The following is a 16279-nucleotide window of genomic DNA, read 5'->3' as shown; positions in this document are numbered from 1 at the left end:
CACTGTATCCAGATGGGAAGCAGAGAGCAAAGAATCCTCATGGCCAGCTCACTTTCTCCTTTATTCAGTACTGGATCCCAGCCCATGGAATGGTGATGCCCACATACCTCAATCTGCATAATCTAGAAACTTCCTCTCAGATATACCAAGAGGTCTAGAGGCTGTCAAGGTGAAAACAGCCACCAAATGGGGTAAAGGTGGCAGTCATTCAATCTAACATGATATCTGGTAGTTTGAATGATGTGGTGACTTTATTTTGGACTGTAAATGTACCCAACGATCATAAAAGTAATTTATCTGTTTGTTATCATTTCAAGGTGAGTGACCTTTGGCCGTCTGAGCCTGTTTTCCTCAGCAGAATAACAAGGCAAGCTCTGCTGAGTGCTTTCATTTTCAGGTCTGTGCTGTCTGGATAAGGAGAGTTCAGAAGCCTGGACTAGGGTGACTGATACTGCTCCTGAGCTGGTTGCCCACTAAAGGAGTCCAGGAATGACCCTGACAGTAGCAGCCATGCTTGGCAGGCTAATACCCAAGATGGGCACATCCAAGGTTAGTTTCTGTAATTGTGTTTCATGTAACAGTGCTCTTGAAAGCAAAACGAGTGAGGGCCTTCAGGGTAGGGACCCAACTCTCAGGAATGTCATATAAGTAGTTGGATAAAGAAGCACAGAGAAAAAGGAAGATATGTTTCAGAGCTAAGTTCATGCACACAAGATAAGGAAGTGAGTGTCCATCTCATTTGTGGCCAAAGATGATCACAAGGACAATTGTAGGAGGGACAAACCGTTGTGGAGGAAGTAGAGCTGGAGACTGAATAAGGAACCAGGGAAGATCAAGAGAAATATTTAAGACAGAATTTGAGTGAGCTACAGGAAAGGGGCCAAGGACAGATTGTACAAGGGGCAGAATCACCACAGTGGTTAACCCTAGAGAAAGCAACTGGCCTGGGACCCATACAACATGTGGAAAGGCAGGTCTTTCTTACTCAGGTAGGCAACTGAAACAAAAAGGGTTTGGAAAAAATCTTCCATGAATCCGTTGGGTTACATGGGGGAGCAGCAAGCCAAGGGAAATCCCTGGGAGACATGCAGTTTGGAGTTTCTGTGTTCATTCACCAACTGGTAAGCTGCCATGTGTAAGAAGAAAGATGGCTGGAGAGATGGCTTAGAGGTTAAAAGCACTGGCTGCTCTTCCAGAGGTCCCAAGTTCAATTCCCAGCATCCACATGATGGCCCAAAATCATCTATAAATGAGATCTGGTGCCCTCTTCTGGCATACAGGCAGAAAACTGTACACATAATGAATGAAAAAAATAATAATAAATCTGAACAAAAGAAAAAGATGGATGGATGGAGCTGGTGACATAGTTCAGTAAGTAACTTTTGTGCAAGTTGAAGACCTGAGCTCAGATCTGCTGTACCAGAATTAAAAGCCCAGCAAAGTAGCTGGAAAGTAAGAGAGGCAGGAGGATCACTGAGGCTTCCCAGCCAAATAGTCTTGTCCAGTAAAGTAAGCCCCATATTCATTGAGAAACTATGTATCAAAGTGAGGTGGAAAGAGACATGGATCTCTGACTTGCACAAAAAATTCATGTTCCCTTCCCCTAAACAAGCTCACAGATACACTATATACAGAAAGGATGCTGACAAATTGACAAAATGGGAAAATCATTTTACCTGTTGAACTCAATAAAAAAGCAACAATAACTTGTATATATATATATATATATATATATATATATATACTAACTTAAAATACCTATATTGATTTCACCATCACCTTTTATTATTGAAAAACAAACCAAAATATAAAGTTTATTTAGGTTTTAGCCAAGAAATCCACAAAATGTAAAGCTGACAGTGCTTCATCAGGTGGGTGTTTTTTGGTTTTGTTTTTGGCAGGGGTTTGTGAGACAGGATCTCATGTAGCCTACAACAGCCTAAAATTTGCTATGCAGCTGAAGATGGCATTCAGCTCTGATCCTCCTTCCTCTACCTCCCAAATGCTAGATTACAAACATGCCTCCATGCCCACCCTACATTTAACATTGTTTAACTTACACATTCTAATTAAGGGGACTTGATGGCCTCAGGCTGGTTCTCATTGGTCCATGTACTAAATATCATACAACCAAGCACATACATGAAAATAGTAAAATAATGCATAATCAAGGAAATGCCTAATTCTCATGGGCATACATACTATAGCGCAAGTAACAGAGACAGCCACAATTCATAATGCCTAATGGAGAACCAAGAAAGGGAGGGAGGGAGGGAAGGAGGGAGGGGAGGAAGGAAGGAAGGAAGAAAGGAAGGAAGGAAGGAAGGAAGGAAGGAAGGAAGGAAGGAAGGAAGGAAGGAAGGAAGGAAAAGCTAAGCCCTGGGATGCAGGGAAGGTGCATCAGAAACTTCACAGACCAGATGATTGTGCCCAGGTGAGGCAGATGTAAAGAAACCAAAATGGACAAGACCAAAACCAAGCTGGAGATGCACTAACTGTTCAAGAAGTATGGAATGTTTTGTTTTGGGTAAAGAGAGGTACTCTGCTCTAAAATAAAGTAAGTAGCAAGCATATAAAACTCAGAGAGAATCCAAGGCCGCTATGGCCCTCAGATCTCACCTGTGCCTTCCTGGGACTCCATTCCTTACCCTGCACAGCATGAATGCTCTCAGCACATGTGCCCGATATGCGTGCCTTCAAGACAGTGAAGGACCCAGAAAACGGAGCTTACCCCAGATAAAATTCCAACATTAAGGCAAGCATCCTCCTGTAACACTACACTGACAGCTTATTTCAGCCTCTTCTGAGCCAACTGCAAATACGCTCACCCTGTGCCATTCTGGAAGCACAGCATTGCTGAGTCAGATTCCTTGTGAGGTAGTTCAAAAATTTTCAAACAGCAAATTCACAGATTTGCCTATACTACCATGGATGATTACAGCTGACACCAAACTCTATGTCCTCTGCCATCTCAAACTATTAAAAAATCTTTTCCTTCAGTTTTTACCAAATTTACAACTAAAAAACCCCAAAGAGATGAAGGCGCAAAAATGACAAAATGTCAAAACCAATGGCAAAGGTCAAGTAAGAATGTGTGTGATCACCCTCACAGTCCAAACCTCCCTAAAGAGCTAAAAAACAAACAAACAAACAAACATATACTTGGTTTATCAAAGCTTCAGATATCTTATAAAGTTATAAGGTACTCTAGGGATTTAGGGAACAAAAGAGGCTGAGGCAGGGGAATCACAAGTTCAAGGTCAGCCAGAGCTTCATATTTCACTCCGACCGTATAAACAACTAACACCGAGGCATTATCAATGGAGTTCTTCCATAGGCCATGCCTTTAAGGAAAGTGTCCGGCAGGACTACAGGCTGCGTCCCAGGCCAGAGTGCTCTTAGGTCGGCTTTAGAGGTGCAGGGATATTGGCAGATGCCTGCTCCAGGTAGGCCAAGGAGCCCTGAGGGATTTCAGCTGGCTTCTTATGCTGCACACTGATGTCCTCCAGCACCTGCTGCCAGTGCCTCAACTTTGTCAAGTGCTTCTGGACCAGCGCATCTTTCCGCTGCAGTTCGCTCCTTAGCTCTGAGACGTCCTACAGATGACAGTGGGGGAGGAGGGGAGAAGAAAGTGACGAGGTTAGAGGTTACTGGTAATAAACAAGAGTAAATGAACAAAGCTCTTCCTTAGTCAGGAGCACTAAGAATGACCCTGGTGGCACAGGCTTGAAACCCCAGCCACTTGGGAGGCTGGGGCAGGATCATGAAGTTTAAGGTCAGAGTGAGTTCAAGACTAGCTCAGGTAACTCAGGGAGACACTGTCTCAAAACAAAAAGAGGGGTGGAGATACAGTTCAACTGAAGAGCACTTGCCTAGAAACGCTGAAATGGCACCAAAGACACAGAAAAGCAACACTAAGAAGCCAACTTAAAACCAAGAAAATCCAAAGCCTTTAGAGCCCATCACTCTGCTGCTCTATCTGAATCAGGCAGAGCAAATCTTTTTGTTTGCTTTTGTTTTTTGAGACAGGGCTTCTCTGTGTAGCCCTGGCTGCCCTGGAACTTGCTCTTTAGACCAGTCTGGCCTCAAACTCACAGAGATCCGATCTGCCTTCCTCTGCCTCCCATGTGCTGGGATTAAAGGTGTGCACCACCATTGCCCAGCAAAAGCAACTCTTCCAATGAGGGATGTCTGCCTAACAACAAGAATTTTAATATTTAATGTTTTTTTAATAAGTAAAAGCACAAGTCTTAAGATTAAAAAAAACTCAGAATCTCAAAAACCATTGCTGAAAAATACCAAACACTAAAAATACGAAACAGGTGTTAACAACTGTCTAAAGAATCCACATTACTGCTCTATAATTTCAGATTATTCAGTGTTAAAACAGTATATCTTTTTCAAAAGCTTATTATGAGCAGTGGTGGCATATGCTTTATTAAAATTTGGCTTTGGGTCTAGAGAGATGGCACAGTGGTTAAGAGCACTTGTTGCTCTTGCAGAGGACCTGGGTTTAGTTCTCGGCACCTACAAGGCAGCCCACAATCATCTTCAATTCTAGTTCCAGAGGATCCAATGCACTCTTCTAGCTTCTATGGGAACTGCATCACATGGTGCACATACAAACATGAGGGCAAAACACTCATACACATAAAACAAAAAAAGCAAAACGCTTACATGCTAGCCTTAACCACTTCCACACATTATTCAAGTATTCATATCAAGAAGTGACCTATTACAACAGGTTGTAAGAACATAAACTTCTTATTCCTGTTATCAACAGCTGGTCTCATGGCTGAAAAGACCCTTTCTGATTAACTGGTCATTATTTCAAAAGCTGCCAAAATCCATCACTCTCAAATTTGCATTTCTCAGTGGCAGTATCACTGGCCTTGGGGCTGGCTGGAAGTTAGGGATCTTGTATACTGGGGTGTCAGGAATCATCTCACTTACCCAATAACATTAGAGCTTCCTAGTTCTTGTGGCAACTCATTTCCAAATATCTCAGTTTAAAGCAAATGAGACTAACTCACCCCTTTTAAGGAATTTTGGCTAGAATATTTACCCTCTTTATTTTTTTAAGAAACAGAATCTTACTATATAGCCCTGGCTGGCCTAAGAACTTGCTATGTAGGCCAGACTGTCTTTGAATTTACAGAGGTCTTCCTGCCTCTGCCTACTGAGAGCTGGGATTAAACACATGCACCACCACACCTGCTACAATATTTACATTTTGATTCCTTAATCGAAGCACATAGAATAATTCCTACATGCAAGGTACCAGATAAGGCAATTAGGGGACACAATTACAGTTTCTGTCAAAATTAACTTTTTATGTACACTGATGGTCTTCCAATTGCTTTCAGAAGGCAAAACCCACTCTTTACGAAAACTTTCCATGAAAACAGGGTGTGAAATAAGTAGGCAGAGCTGTGTGCAGTTCTGCTCCTTCGCCAGTGACTCCCCCATGTGTCCAGCTGTCAAACACCCTTAGCACTTCCCTGACCTTCAAAGACTTCCTACAACTCACAGGAACACAGTACATCTTGTTAAGATCTAGATACTTGTTCTCCCTAAAAAATGGAGGGAAGCCAATTTTGTACCTCTTTGATAACTTGATCTGGTTTCTGGACAGACAACTGCAACCTTTTTTGTAAGAAAAAACATTCTGTCTGTCTTGCAATGTCCAAAAACTTCTGGATACACTGATCAACACCTTTAAAAAAAGAGAGAGCAAAAGTTTTAAGGAAAGCACTAGATGTACACATCTCCCACTTAGATAAACAGGTAAAATACTAAAACAACACATTATCATAGACATCACATGTTGGGATTTTAATCTGGATGACAGCAACACAATCATCTTCAAGTTCTCATGCGTAACTAGTAGGAAATCAGAGATCTTACACAATACAGAAGTCGTCCCAAGAAACACAATCCATACACAGCAATTAGGATCATAATTTCTATTTAAAATGGAATATTCAAAACACAGCCAAAAGGCAATGGACACTGGAGGTGAGAGTACGCACAGCAGACTTACTCCTGTATCAGAGCTGTCAAAAGATCAATATAATTTGTGGGTTTTTAAATAAACAGCTCTCACTAGTTTTCTTTATGTACATGAGCAGCTCATTTTAAGTGGTTCATAATAACTCAGAAAACAGAACAGAGCAGCAGTTTATAGGGACCATCTACATCCATCTTACTCTCTGGGAAAGTTCTAGGATACATGGCATGCATGGCTAAACACACAAATATAAAATCAGCAATTGGAATCTTGCTGAAGAAAAAAACAATCTGCAAAGAGTGAAATCTTACCAGTTCGAATTTCCTCCTGATCAGTTCCATTGACATAATCCTGACTCACAAGGGAGGCAAAGCAAGCCTATGTGAGCAAAACATAAAAATGCTTTTTACACATCAAGTGATTACTTATGAGCAAGAAATAACCTCTCCTGGGGCCATTCAATGGGTGGATACTCTGAGTTTGTGCTGAGAAGACCTCAGACCAATGGAAACACTTGGGTAAAATAAATCTCAACTAGCTTGGCATCTGAGACTGCGGTATTTGCTGGCACTGTCATATGTTCTTATTCCTACTACCTGCTTTTTCTTCTCTTATTCCACACCTGGATTCCTTTCAATCCCATCCCAGCCACTGTGGCGGACCCTTACATGAAATATATCACTATCTCAAGATGTCATGTCTCCTCTTTCTAAATGGCCCCCCTCCTGCTCATGCTCTACAGTGAGCTTGTCATGCTTTTCACAGTGACACATTATCATCCATTCTTTCCAGCCACTATTATTTGTCTTCTACCAGCAGATCTGCCTGTGTGGTTCAGCCCTATATTCTAAATACTTGGAATACCACTTGGCACTTGCATAATAAGGAACAGATTTATCTGTGTATTAAATGTTGTCACATGGCTAATCAAGTCCTAAAAAAGGAGATCTCCTGAAAGGGTACCAACTGGGCTATACATGTGAGTTCCCCACAGAGGCACAAGCAGCCCCCAGAAAAGACAAAAAAGGTGGAAGAGAGCGTGGATGGCAGATGACTAATGAACATGGCTGTGAGGAAAGAGCCCTGCTAGCCATGAGCAAACATCCGTGTAGATCACTAAGATGATGAACCAAATTTAGGTTCTAGACTTAAGCCTTAACTATATGTGAGGTTCCTTTCAAGAATAATAAGGTTTTTTGTTTGTTTGTTTGTTTTTTGGTTTTTACGGGACAGGGTTTCTCTGTATTGTTTTCGAGGCTGTCAGTCCAGCCCAGCCTCGAACTCACAGCGATCCACCTGCCTCTGCCTTCCGAGTTTTGGGATTAAAGGCATGCGCCACCACCGCCCGGCTCAAGAGTAATAAGTTGCCGGGTGGTGGTGATACACGCCTTTAATCCTAGCACTTGAGAGGCAAGTGGATCTCTTTGAGTTCAAGACCAGCTTGGTCTACAAGAGCTAATTCCCAGGACAGTCTCCAAAGCCACAGAGAAACCCTGTCTTGAACACCCCCCTCCAAAAAAAGAGTAATACATACTGCCTGGCTGCATATTTGATGTATAGAAACAATGACAAGGATTTCCCACTCCTGCAACAGCTCAACAAATCAGAATGCCCGTTCTGTGTCGTGTAAAAGTTAACTTTTGGGGTGTGAGCTGGATGGGCACACTTCATGAGACCCATTGGCCCACAAAGCTTGGGTGGCTTCGCCAGAGTCAGTGAGCCATGCAGAATTAAAAATCTCAACTTCAAACTGGGCAGTGCATGGGAGGCAGAGGCAAAAGAAACCCTGTCTTGAAAAATCAAACAAAACTAACTTCTGAAACTTTAGTTTCCGGTGTACCTCCCTGCGCCCAATTATCCTTTGAAAAACATTTAAAGCACGGGCCTTTATTGACAGTCTTACAACGGAAAAAAATAATATACAAAGGCTAGTTTTTTTAGGGCTGGTGGGATGGCTACTCATGTAAAGATGTTTGCCACCAAACCTCAGTCCCATCCCTTGCACTCACATGATGGATGTAAAGAACTGACTTCTTCAAGTTGCTCCTTTGACCTCCACAAGCGCACCAATAACACAAATTAAATAAACACGATTTACTTTTTTTAAAGAATGTGCTTTTTACCTGGAAATGCTAGCTTTTACCTGGAAAGGCCGGAGTACTATAGTGTTCACTTACACAAACCCAAGGCCGACTTTGGACAAGTTACTTCTGGGTCTTAGTTTGTGCATCCACCGGGAGGGGGTGAACCCAAATGTTCTACCAAAGCTTCCTCCCACAGTAGGAGCTCAGTTTGTCCTAACAAAGAGCATCTACCAGACGACTGGAAAGCGAAAGCCAGAAACGTCAAGGGGTAGCACCCAAATAGAAAAGCTATCAGGTGAGCAGGTATCCGGGCCCACTAGAAGATCTAAAAAGAGAGAGAAACGGGAGAAGCGTAGACTATGTGACCTGAAAAGAAAACTCAGAGGAGCCCAGCCGAAAGGCTACGCTCCGGGGAAGCCCAGCTCTTGCTGGACCTGCAGAGGTAAAAGCCGGCTGGGAATGCAAAGAGCCCCGAGAGCACCGGTCACGGGCGGCGCCCAGCCTAAGGCAGTCGGCTTGGGCTCCGCGATCCCCGGCATCCGCGGGACGCTGGGACCACCGTGACAGCCTGAGTGAATGCTGCGCAGACACCCGCGACTCGGCTTACCTCGAAAGACGACTCCAGCTCGTCCACCAAAGTGCTGTTAGACGGCCTCGGAGCCCCCGGCGCTGCTTGCAGAAGCGAGGCCTGGCCCGGGAGCCCGGGCGGCGGTGGCGGGGGACCAGGGGGCTGCCCGGAGAACATACCGCCGAGAGACCCCGCCATGTCTGCAATGGCGCGGGGAAACGCCACGGGGCCTGCGTGCGCAGCAGGATCACGTGGCAGGCGTGGTCACGTGACGGAAGGAGCGCCTGTCCCGCCCACAGGAGACTGGAGACGCCTGAAACGCCCGGGTGTAGTCTGCACCGACTTAAGTTGTAGAGGCTTGAGCTGGTTTAAACCAGTCACGTGCCCAGACTGAACTCCCCTGAGGGTCTCCCCTCCACCGCCCGACCCCTGTGCTGTCCCTAAAGCCTTTCAGAGTTCAGACTATGAGAGAATCGTAATCCCAATCCATACTAAACCTCATATCACTATTGGGAAAGGTCTTGGGTCTTTCCCGCGGTCTCTTAATAAAACGAGGAGTCATCTATTCGTTACGCTGTGATTGAGGGCTTGCTATGTAGCAGATGCCCATCAGTCACTTATTCTAGCTGGGACAACACCAGTTCCCTCTAAATTCTGGCATAAGGTAAGCACAACGACTGACATTAAACTATCCATGCGCCTGACCCGGTTCTTACCATAGTATGGTAACATCAGAGAGATAGTCTACTGTGCTTATGTTTTAATAACTTGGTTTTAAGAAAGCAAATAAAGTTTTGTGTTTAATTTTGCAAAACTTAACTGATTCTTTCCAGTTAGGTACTGTTTAATAATCTAAAAGTAATAGTAAACATCCCAAATATATATAATTATTTGTAGAGATAAGTTCTAAGGAAAATGGTGCCTGTGAGAAGACAGCTAAGTGCTCTTTGGTAGGTGATTGAGGAGGGCCTCTCCAAAGAGATCTGAATTGGGATGAAAATTTAAATGGAAGAGCTTTCTAGATAAGAAGCACCTGAAGACATGCCCTGCTTGGGACCTCCAGGCAAGTAGGTTGCATCTGACCCCCAATTGACCACACTGTGGTGGACCCAAGGCAGATATAAGTTGAGCCTACAAAGATGTTCATCTTGAGTCTGAGGCTTTGCTGATTTGTCTCAGTCATACTCTGACCACATATGAAGAGGGGGTCTATGTATATGGAAGATAGATTCCATAAAATTGTTCACATTCATTCTGTCATTGTCTTGCAAAGAAAGAATCCTGTAGAGATTTCTGCTGAACAGCCACCTGCAACTTCAACAGATGTAACAAGTCCACCCCCTGAGTGTTGTTGGCCTTCCTATGTTGATGCCCATACACAAGCAATGTACCAAAGGATGGATCAAAGCTTTGTAGAACATACTTTTTCATGTTTCATGGAAGATAAAAACACAAAGACTGGCCGGGCGGTGGTGGCGCACGCCTTTAATCCCAGCACTCGGGAGGCAGAGGCAGGCGGATCTCTGTGCGTTCGAGGCCAGGCTGGACCGATAGCCTCCAAAACAATACAGAGAAACCCTGTCTCGTAAAAACAAAACAAAATAAATTAAATAAATAAATAAATAAATAAATTAAAAATTAAAAAAAACCACAAAGACTGGTCAGGTACTCTACACTAGCTTCCAGTCCATGCAAGCTCAAAAGAGCTCAGAGTATGAGAGAATCGTAATCCCAATCCATACTAAACCTCATATCACTTTTGGGAAACTATGCCACAGTCAGCAGTAGAACTGCAGAGGGTCCTGTGTCCAGAAAAACAGAATTCAAATAGAAGGATTTACAGTCTTATACATCTGCACTTAGAAACCAAGATCCATAATGGCTCTGTGTTTACCAAATGGGTATAGTCACATGTCAGTCCGTGGGTCTCCATGCAGTTGTTGGAGAACAAACTGGAGCAAAACCAGAAGCATTTGCAAGAGGCACAAGAAAAGAAAGACCTTTGTAAGAGCTGTCTTTCCTAGAATAAAGCAGAATAGAATAAAATACCTGAATAAAATTCATTAAACTAAATCAATTTTGAAGATGCATTACACAATTTCAAGATTTATAAAGCTGCAATAATCAAGGTACTGTGGTATGCACAGGAGAACACATATAAATCATTGGAACAGAAAAGAGAATCCAAGCCGGGCGTTTGTGGCACAGGCCTTTAATCCCAGCACTTGGGAGGCAGAGGCAGGCGGATTTCTGTGAGTTTGAGGCCAGCCTGGTCTACAGAGTGAGTTCCAGGACAGCCTCCAAAACAATACAGAGAAATCCTGTCTCAAAAAAAAAAAAAGAAAGAAAAGAGAATCTAGGAATAGCCCCACAATAATATGCTTGACTAATTTTGATAAAATGCAAAAGTGACTCAAGAAAAACAGGACAGTTACTTCAACAATTGAACATCCACAGGCCAATAAAATAAATTCTAAAACTACCTCAAAATGTATCATGGATTTAAATGTAAGAAAACATTTTTATTTAAATTAGAAACAAGCTTGTTTTACATGTAAATACCAGTTCCCTCTCCCTCCCCTCATCCCCTGCCCCCCTCCTGAACCCCTAACCCATCAACTCCCCAGGGAGGATGAGGCCTTCCATGGGGGAAACTTCAAAGTCTGTCACATCATTTGGAGCAGGGCCTAGGTCCTCCCCGTGTGTCTAGGCAGAGACAGTATCCCTCATTGTGAATTAGGCTCCCAAAGTCCATTCGTGTACTAGGGATAAATACTGATCCACTACCAAGAGGCCTGATAGATTGGCCAGACCTCCATACTAGCATCCACATTCAGGGCATCTAGAACAGTCCTATACTGGTTTCCCAGCTATCAGTCTGGGGTCCATGAGCAACCCCTTGTTCAGGTCAGCTGTTTCTGTGGGTTTCTCCAGCCTGGTCTTGACCCCTTTGCTCATCACTCCTCACTCTCTGCAACTGGATTCCAGAGTTCAGCTCAGTGCTTAGCTGTGGGTGTCTGCTTCTGCTTCCATCAGTTACTGGATGAAGGCTCTAGGATGGCATATAAGGTAGTCATCAATCTCATTATTGGAGAAGAGCATTTAAGGTAGCCTCTCCACTATTGCTTAGATTGTTAGTTGGGATCATTCTTGTAGATCTCTGAATATTTCCATAGAGCCAGATTTCTCTTTAAACCTAAAATGGCTCCCTCTTTTATGGTATCTCTTTTCTTGCTCTCCTCTATTCTTCTCCTGACTCAATCTTCCTGCTCCCTCATGTCCTCTCTTCTTCTCCCCTTCTCTTTCTCCTAACTCCCTTTCCTCTCCCTCCATGCTCCCAATTAGCTCAGGAGATCTTGTCCCTTTCCCCTTCTCCGGGGGACCATGTATGTCTCTCTTAGGGTCCTCCTTGTTTCCTACCTTCACTGGTGGTGTGGACTGTAGGCTGGTAATCCTTTACTCTATGTCTAAAATCCATAAATGAGTGAGTACATACCATTTTCGTCATTTTGTGACTGTGTTACCTCACTTAGGATGGTTTCTTCTAGTTCCATCCATTTGTCTGTGAATTTCAAGATTACACTGTTTTTTTTTTCCGCTGAGTAGTACTCCATTGTGTAAATGTACCACATTTTATTTATCCATTCTTCAGTTGAGGGGCATCTAGGCTGCTTCCAGGTTTGCCTATTACAAATAATGCTGTTATGAATATAGTTGAACATATGTCTTTGCTGTATGAATGTGCATTCTTTGGGTATATACTTAACAATGGAATTGCTGGATCTTGTGGTAGACTGATTCCCATTTTCCTAAGGAACCGCCATACTGATTTTCAAAGTGGCTGTACGAGTTTGCACTCCCACCAGCAGTGGAGGAGTGTTCTCCTTTCTCCACATCCTCTCCAGCATAAACTGTCATTGGTGATTTTAGCCATTCTGGCATGAGCAAGATGGTATCTCAGAGTTGTTTTGATTTGCATTTCCCTGTTGAGCTCTTTCTTATGTGTCTTTCAGCCATTTTAGACTCCTATATTGAGAATTCTCTATTAAGTCTATTAAGTTCTGTACCTAACTTTTGAATTGCATTATTTGGTGTTTTGGTGACTAGTTTCTTGAGTTGGTTGTATATTTTGGAAATCAGCCTTCTATCAGATGTGGGGTTGATGAATATCTTTTCCCATTCTGTGGGCTGCCATTTTGTCTTGTTGACTGTGTTCTTTGCCTTACAGAAGCTTCTCAGTTTCAAGAGGGCCCATTTCTTAATTATGGATCTCAGCGTCTGTACTACTGGTATTATGTTCAGGAAGCAGTCTTCTATGCCAATTCATTCGAGAGTACCTCCTACTTTCTCTTCTAAGAGGTTCAGTGTGACTGGATTTATGCTGAGGTTTTTGATCCATTTGGACTTAAGTTTTGTGCATGGCCATAGATATGGATCTATCTGCAGTCTTCTACACACCAGCATAAAGTTATGTCAGCACCATTTGTTGAAGATGCTTCCTTTTTTCCATTGTATAATTTTAGCTTCTTTGTCAAAATTCAGGTTTTTGTAGGTGAGTGGGTCCACATCAGGGTTTTCAATTAGATTCCATTGGCCTACCTCTCTATTTTTGTGCCATTACCAATACTTTAATAGAACTTAAAGTCAGGGATGCTGATGCCTCCAGAAGTTCCTTTACTGTACAGGGTTGTTTTGGTTATCCTGGGTCTTTTGTTTTTTCATATAAAGTTGAGTATTGTTCTTTCAAGGTCTGTGAAGAATTGTACTAGGATTTTGATGGGTATTGCATTGAATCTGTAAATTTCTTTTGGCAATATTGCCATTTTTACTATGTTGATCCTACCTATCCAAGAGCATGGGAGGCCAGGCATTGGTGGCGCACACCTTTAATCCCAGCACTTGGGAGGCAGAGGCAGGTGAATCTCTGTGAGTTTGAGACCAGTCTGGTCTACAGAGCAAGTTCAAGGACAGGCTCCAAAACATTACAGAGAAACCCTGTCTTGAAAAAACAAAACAAAACAAGACAAAAAAAAGAGCATGGGAGATCATTCCATTTCTGGTGTCTTCTTTAATTTCTTTCTTTAAAGACTCAAAGTTCTTGTAATACAGGTCTTTCACTTGTTTGGTTAGCGTTACCCCAAAGTATTTTATGTCTGTGGCAATTTTAAAGGGTGATGTTTCTCTGATTCATATCTCAGCCCATTTATCGTCTGTATATAATAGGGCTACTGATTTTCTTGAGTTAATCTTGTATCCTGACACTTTGCTGAAGGTGTTTATCATCTGTAGGAATTTAGGGTCACTTATATAAACTGTCATATCATCTGCAAAGAGTGAAAGTTTGACCTGTTCCTTTCCAAATTGTATCCCCTTGATCTCCTTTTGTTGTCTTATTGCTCTAGCTAGAATTTCAAGTACAATATTGAAGAGGTATTGAGAGAATAGACAGCCTTGTCTTGTTCCTGATTTTAAAGGGATCGCGTTGAGTTTCTCTCCATTTAGTTTGATGTTGGCTGTTGGTTTGCTTTTATTATATTTAGGTATGTTCCTGTTATCCCTGATCTCTCCAAGACCTTTTCATGATTTTGTCAAAGGCTTTTTCATCATCTAGTGAGATGATCATGTGATCTTTCTTTTTCAGTTTGTTTATATGATGGATTGCATTGATGGATTTTCTTATGTTGAACCATTCCTGCATCCTACTTGATCATGGTAGATGATTTTTCTGATGTGTTCTTGAAATCAATTTGCCAGTTTTTTATTGACTATTTTTGCATCAGTGTTCATGAGGGGTATTGGTCTGTGTTTCTCATTCTTAGTAGTGTTGTGGTGTGACTTGTGTACCAAGGTTATTGAAGCCTGGTAAAAAGAGTCTGACAATGACTCTTCTGCTTCTATTGTATGGAATACTTTGAGGATAATTGGTATTAGCTATTCTTTGAATTTCTGGTAGAATTCTGCACTGAAACCATCTGGCCCTTGACTTTTTTGGTTGGGAGACTTTTGATGACAGCTTCTATTTCATTGCAGGTTATAGGTATGTTTAGATTGCTTATCTGTTCTTGATTTAATTTTGCTGAGTGATATCTATCCAGAAAATTGTCCATTTCCTTTAGATTTTTTGAATGTTGTGGAGTACAGGTTTTCAAAGTATGACTGATGATTCCCTGGATTTCCTCAGTGTCCATTTTTATGTCCCCCTTTTCATTTCTGTAGTGGAAAGGCACACACAACTAATATATGCAACCCAGATGAGGAGCTTGGGACATACACACACACACACACACACACACACACACACACACACGAGAGAGAGAGAGAGAAAGAGAGAGAGGGGGGCAGAGAGAGACAGAAAGACAGAGAGAGAGACAGACACAGGTTTTTCAAAACAGGGTTTCTCTGTGTAGCCCTGACTGTCCTGGAACTCACCCTGTAGAACAAGCTGTCCTTGAACTCAGAGAACTGCCTGCCTATGCTGGTTTAAAAGCATATGCCACCAATGCCTGGGCCCAGGTTAGCCTTGAGACATACTATAGTAAGTGAAAAAAAAATACTAGTCTCAAAAAGTCACCCAGTAGATGATTGCATTTCTATAGCATTGTTGAAATGCCACAATTAATAGAGATATAGAACAGATGAATTGTTTCCTGAGTCTGACACTGGGCATGTATAACATCTATATTCCCATCATAATGTGATATGAGTTCATTTAGGCTGATGAAATAATAGGGGATGTTCTTCTGTATATATGTTTCTCTTATTGATTGATGAATAAAACACTGTTGGGCCAATAGAGCCAGGAAGATAGGTGGGACTAGGAGCCAGGAGAATTCTTGGGAGAGAGGCAGAGAGGCGCCAACAGGAGACTCCATGTTGCAGAGGAAGGAGTAACAGGTTCGGGCCCTTCTCCAGGAAGATAAGACCACGTGGAACTACTTAGATTGATAGAAATGGGTTATTAATTAAGACAGAGCTAGCCAATAAGAAGCCCTAACCATCAGCCTACAGTTTAATAATTAATGTTTCTGTGTACTTATTTTGGGCTGAAGGGAAGCGGGACTTGGTGGAACAGAAATCTCCATCTTCAGATGAAATAATTTTGTATCTTAAATCTGGTGTTTAGTACCTAAATCTATTCTTGTGCTAACATTTTATAGATTTCTATACACAAAAATCAATGCATGTAAAATCTAGTAGAAGTGATTAAAGTCTGTAGCCTACTTAGCAGTATTATACTATTACCAGAATGCTGATTTTAATGTTCCACAATTGTAGATCTTACAACTAGGACAAACTAGGTAAATGGCACATAGGATTTTGTACTACTTTTACAATTTCTGGAAAATCTATAATTATTGTAAAAATATGTAAATTTTAAATAAACAGGAAATATGGTCCCATTTTATGAAGTAATGAGAGTGGTAGGTGATCCATGTAGAGTGACACATGTCTGTAATCCCAGAGCTCAGGGTGCTGAGCCAGCAGAATTGCCACAAGTTCAGAACCAACCTGAACTATATAGTTCCCAACCAGTTGGGATACAGTGTGAGACCTTGTCACAAAAAAGAGGAGGAGGGTAGATGATAGAAATGAAAACCTGAGGAGAAGAATAAAATT

At 42.2% G+C, this 16279-nt stretch overlaps 1 protein-coding gene and 1 pseudogene across 1 annotated transcript; one reads left to right on the top strand and one right to left on the bottom strand.

The window, feature by feature from the left end:
• Positions 1–3162: 3162 nt before the first annotated feature.
• Positions 3163–8902, bottom strand: Med28 (mediator complex subunit 28). Its single transcript, XM_040747054.1, has 4 exons — positions 8702–8902; positions 6322–6388; positions 5604–5716; positions 3163–3596 (listed from the first exon to the last, which is right to left on the bottom strand). Exons 1-4 carry the CDS (start codon positions 8858–8860, stop codon positions 3399–3401), a joined length of 537 nt encoding a protein of 178 aa, XP_040602988.1. The 5' UTR covers positions 8861–8902; the 3' UTR covers positions 3163–3398.
• LOC121140742 lies at positions 8859–10686 on the top strand (annotated as a pseudogene).
• Positions 10687–16279: the final 5593 nt, after the last annotated feature.

This window comes from Mesocricetus auratus, unplaced genomic scaffold, assembly GCF_017639785.1.
Source record: "Mesocricetus auratus isolate SY011 unplaced genomic scaffold, BCM_Maur_2.0 Super-Scaffold_100006, whole genome shotgun sequence".
NCBI classification, from domain to species: domain Eukaryota; kingdom Metazoa; phylum Chordata; class Mammalia; order Rodentia; family Cricetidae; genus Mesocricetus; species Mesocricetus auratus.
This window is presented reverse-complemented; position numbering and strand designations above follow the sequence as displayed.

What these genes read in the sequence shown, in the direction of transcription:
- Med28 (XM_040747054.1), bottom strand. Translation starts at nt 8,860, where the DNA reads ATGGCGGGGTCTCTCGGCGGTATGTTCTCCGGGCAGCCCCCTGGTCCC. An exon ending in AGCTGGAGTCGTCTTTCGAG is followed by an intron (nt 6,389 to 8,701) that starts GTAAGCCGAGTC and finishes TTGCTCACATAG; the next exon opens with GCTTGCTTTGCCTCCCTTGT. An exon ending in CAGATCAAGTTATCAAAGAG is followed by an intron (nt 3,597 to 5,603) that starts GTACAAAATTGG and finishes TGTCATCTGTAG; the next exon opens with GACGTCTCAGAGCTAAGGAG.